Raw genomic sequence first — 5,000 nt, forward strand, 5'->3', positions numbered from 1 at the left:
TTTATTGTTCCATCATTTCCATCACAAAGTGTGTCACACTGGGTTCTTATGATTAAAGAACTAAAGAGTCCTGGTCCAGGTCTGATGGGACCGCTGGTGTGAGATCTGATGATTAAAGAGTCCTGGTCCAGGTCTGATGGGACCGTTGGTGTGAGATCTGATAATCAAAGAACTAAAGAGTCCTGGTCCAGGTCTGATGGGACCGTTGGTGTGAGATCTGATGATTAAAGAACTAAAGAGTCCTGGTCCAGGTCTGATGGGACCGTTGGTGTGAGATCTGATGATTAAAGAACTAAAGAGTCCTGGTCCAGGTCTGATGGGACCGTTGGTGTGAGATCTGATGATTAAAGAACTAAAGAGTCCTGGTCCAGGTCTGATGGGACCGTTGGTGTGAGATCTGATGATTAAAGGACTAAAGAGTCCTGGTCCAGGTCTGATGGGACCGTTGGTGTGAGATCTGATGATTAAAGAACTAAAGAGTCCTGGTCCAGGTCTGATGGGACCGTTGGTGCTTGGTAGTTTTGATGAGGAGAGGCTTGATCGTGGTCTTCTCATGGTCTCCTCCACTGGTCTGCTGGTGGGTGGAGGTGTGGACTGTTGGACTTTATCTTTGACGGGGGATCTTCTTTGGTGGACTTAAACTTGTTTAGGACTTGATTTAACCTTGTTTGTCTCAACTGTGACTCAGTGGCCTTGGCCTTATGGCCTGGATTTACCCATCTTGCCTTAAATGTTTGACTTGATGTCTTGATTAGTTCCTGTTTTAATCTGGGACTGGAACCAGGACATGACTTGTGGCTGCCAGTCTTGACTTGAACCGCCCTGCTTGGACCTGACCCTCTGGTGTTCGGACTTGATTTGGTCGTGGTCGACTAAACTTAAGTGTTAGTGACTTGAAAACTTCAGACTTGTACTTTGGTCCCACCCTGGCGGTCTGCCGGTCTGGATGTCTCTGTCCCCTGTGTCCAAATGTATCACCCCTGTTGTCCCCTCCTTCAGTTCCACAGAGCGCCCCACCTCACGGGTCTCCGGTGCAGGTTTTACCTCAGTCTGCACACACCCCACCCTCAGACAAGACCAGGAGAGCCCCCCCTCCAACACCGCCTAAACCCAGACGACCAAGTTAGTATGGACGTGGGACGGGGGTGTGACTGGAGCCTGCCTGCCCTCGCCTGGTGCCCTTCCACCCTCCCTGCCCCCCCCCCCCCCCCAGCAGCATGTGCAGCTTTGTCTTCTTCTGCTGAGAGATGAACTCAAACTGAGTGAATGTGTTTGGTTCCATGATGGTTTCATCTCACTCTTTATCTTTGCTCCGTACTTTACGTCTGAAACCTTCCAGCTCAAACGTGTTCAGGTGTTCAGCTCAAACGTGTTCAGGTGTTCAGGTGTCCAGGTGTTCAGCTCAAACGTGTTCAGGTGTCCAGGTGTCCAGGTGTCCAGGTGTTCAGGTGTTCAGGTGTTCAGCTCAAACGTGTTCAGGTGTCCAGGTGCCCAGGTGTTCAGGTGTTCAGGTCTTCAGGTGTTCAGGTGTCCAGGTGTTCAGGTCAAACGTGTTCAGGTGTTCAGGTGTTCAGGTGTTCAGCTCAAACGTGTTCAGGTGTTCAGGTGTTCAGATCAAACGTGTCCAGGTGTTCAGGTGTTCAGGTGTTCAGATCAAACGTGTTCAGGTGTCCAGGTGTTCAGGTGTTCAGGTGTTCAGGTGTTCAGGTGTTCAGGTGTTCAGATCAAACGTGTTCAGGTGTCTAGGTGTTCAGGTGTTCAGGTGTTCAGGTCTTCAGGTGTTCAGGTGTTCAGCTCACACGTGTTCAGGTGTCCAGGTGTTCAGGTGTCCAGGTGTTCAGGTGTTCAGGTGTCCAGGTGCCCAGGTGTTCAGGTGTCCAGGTGCCCAGGTGTTCAAGTGTTCAGATCAAACGTGTTCAGGTGTCCAGGTGTTCAGATCAAACGTGTTCAGGTGTCTAGGTGTTCAGGTGTTCAGGTGTTCAGGTGTTCAGGTGTTCAGATCAAACGTGTTCAGGTGTCCAGGTGTTCAGGTGTTCAGGTGTTCAGGTGTTCAGCTCAAACGTGTTCAGGTGTCCAGGTGTTCAGGTCTTCAGGTGTTCAGATCAAACGTGTTCAGGTGTTCAGATCAAACGTGTTCAGGTGTCCAGGTGTTCAGGTGTCCAGGTGTTCAGGTGTTCAGGTGTTCAGCTCAAACGTGTTCAGGTGGCCAGGTGTTCAGGTGTTCAGGTGTCCAGGTGTTCAGGTGTTCAGGTGTTCAGGTGTCCAGGTGTTCAGGTGTTCAGGTGTCCAGGTGTTCAGGTGTTCAGGTGTTCAGGTGTCCAGGTGTTCAGGTGTTCAGGTGTCCAGGTGTTCAGGTCTTCAGGTCTTCAGGTCTTCAGGTCTTCAGGTGTTCAGATCTTCAGGTGTTCAGATCAAACGTGTTCAGGTGTTCAGATCAAGCGTGTTCAGGTGTCCAGGTGTTCAGGTCTTCAGGTCTTCAGGTCTTCAGGTCTTCAGGTGTTCAGATCAAACGTGTTCAGGTGTTCAGATCAAGCGTGTTCAGGTGTCCAGGTGTTCAGGTGTCCAGGTGTTCAGGTGTCCAGGTGTTCAGGTCTTCAGGTGTGCAGGTGTTCAGGTGTTTATCCCTAGAGCATGCGAAACGCTCCGATAAACCCTACGATTCTCAGAGCGGATCCTCATCGCCGAGTTTAGTAGCAGTCCAGTAACAACAATCATGGCAGTGTATTCACCCACCAACGTGGCGTCAGTCCAGGATGCTTTTACAGGGACCGCTGCGTCCCTGCACACAACTTCCTGGTGATTCTGGGGGACTTAAACGCAGGACTCGGGCCAGATGACGCACCATACACTTTCCATGAGGACACGAACCGAAATGGAGGGTACCTTTCGACACTACTCCAGGAACAAGAGCTTCTGGCTGCAAAAACTATGTTCAGGAAGAGAATGGGGAAAGATGGACCTTCCAGGACCGTCCCACTGGCATGAGACGTCAACTAGACTACATACTACTGAGACCTAAATGGAGGAACTCCATCTTGGAGGCGGAGCCCTAAAACACCTTTATCTCCGTGGGTTCTGACCACCGGGTGGTATCAACGAGGGTGTGGTTAAGCCTAAGGATCCCAAAACCGAGCTCCAAGATACTCCACGACTGGAGGGCATTCTCTGAAAGCCCAGAACTACAAGCCAGATACACCGCAGAGTTCAAGGGCCGCGTCCGACTACAGGATGTGAGGCAGGAGCCGGGCGCGGGGTACATAAAGTTTGTGGAAGCTCACGAGGCAGCAACACCGAGGTGTGTACCAGTGATGCAGAAGGACAGAGGCCCCACAAGATCAAGACACCCGGACGTCATAACAGCACGTCAGAGAGGCAGCACGCTAAAGAACGACGCGAGACTCTCAGGGAGGCCAAGCAACTTCTCTTTGCTGAGTACGACAGAATCGAGGGGGAGGGGCTGGCGCAAAAAGTCTGCAAAGTGGAAGCAGCTCATGACGAATTCCGATACAGCGAATCATGGAGGGTGATCAACGAGATGTGTGCATGAAAAAGACCGAAAGAGGGACCGGTGGCAGGAAGCAGTCCGGAGGAGAGAGTGAACACCTGGCTAGCGCACTTCAGGAACCTCCTCTGCACCCAACAGACAGTGGATGGTGCTGAGAAAGAAATACCTCCAGTCCTAGAGCATCTCAACATCGATGACGGCCCTTTCACACCAGGGGAGTCTGCCTCGGTCAAAGCCGGCCTCAAACATGCGCAGGACCAGATGACATGCCGCCGGAGGTAATCAAGGACTGCAACCTTGACGAGGTCATCTTGGAGATCTGCAACCAGGCTCTAATGGAAAACACCAACTCTCTCCCACATCCTCCCAGCACCGTGGCATCAGCCGGACCTGTATCATGCTCAGCCGCATGATACTGAACAGGATAAGGAGCCATCGGAGGGTCCTGCGCTAAGGGAGGTCGGAGACTTTAAGGACTGGGGCGCATGGGTCGGCTCCACAGAACAGGATGTTAGAGTGAGGTAAGCGTCGCCTGGAGAGCTCTTAATGGCCTGACCAGGGTGTGGAAATCCAACCTCCCCCGGCACATCAAGACCAGTGTCCGACCGTGGCGTCCGTTCTCCTCTACGGCTGTGAATGCTGGACTCTAACACGAGCCCCACAGAAAGCCCTGGATGGCAGGACGCACACATCACCAACACGTGTCTGTACGGGGCGTTACCGAGTGTATCAGCACAGACAGCAGTGAGGAGCATGAGACGTGCTGGACACTGCCACAGAACCAGGACCCCCCCAGAGAGCTCGTTCTGTGGGAACCAACACACGGGCGTCGACCAGAAGGACGTCGACCAGGAGGACGTCGACCAAGAGGGCGTCGACCAAGAGGACGTCCCACAGCGACCAAGAGGACGTCCCACAGCGACCAAGAGGACGTCCCACTGCGACCAAGAGGACGTCCCACAGAGACCAAGAGGACGTCCCACAGAGACCAAGAGGACGTCCCACAGCGACCAACAGGACGTCCCACAGCGACCAAGAGGACGTGCCACTGCGACCAAGAGGACGTCCCACAGCGACCAACAGGACGTCCCACAGCGACCAAGAGGACGTGCCACTGCGACCAGGAGGACGTCCCACAGCGACCAAGAGGACATCCCACAGCGACCAAGAGGACGTCCCACAGCGACCAAGAGGACGTCCCACAGCGACCAGGAGGACGTCCCACAGAGACCAAGAGGACGTCCCACAGCGACCAGGAGGACGTCCCACTGCGACCAAGAGGACGTCGACCAGAGACCAAGAGGACGTCCCACAGCGACCAAGAGGACGTCCCACAGCGACCAAGAGGACATCCCACAGCGACCAAGAGGACGTCCCACAGCGACCAAGAGGACGTCCCACAGAGACCAAGAGGACGTCCCACAGCGACCAAGAGGACGTCCCACAGAGACCAAGAGGACGTCCCACAGCGACCAGGAGGACATCCCACAGAGAC

At 53.8% G+C, this 5,000-nt stretch overlaps 1 protein-coding gene across 1 annotated transcript in view; it reads left to right on the plus strand.

The window, feature by feature from the left end:
• Positions 1-5,000, plus strand: part of LOC310966338 (filamin-C-like) — a gene marked incomplete at both ends in the record, with an annotated part of 49,771 nt that overhangs the window by 2,164 nt on the left and 42,607 nt on the right. The window contains 1 exon segment of the mRNA XM_083940916.1: positions 1,000-1,122. Coding sequence (XP_083797042.1) covers positions 1,000-1,122 — 123 coding nt within the window.

The sequence above is a fragment of the Echiichthys vipera genome (genome assembly GCF_963691815.1).
Source record: "Echiichthys vipera genome assembly, contig: SCAFFOLD_97, whole genome shotgun sequence".
Lineage (NCBI taxonomy): Eukaryota > Metazoa > Chordata > Actinopteri > Perciformes > Trachinidae > Echiichthys > Echiichthys vipera.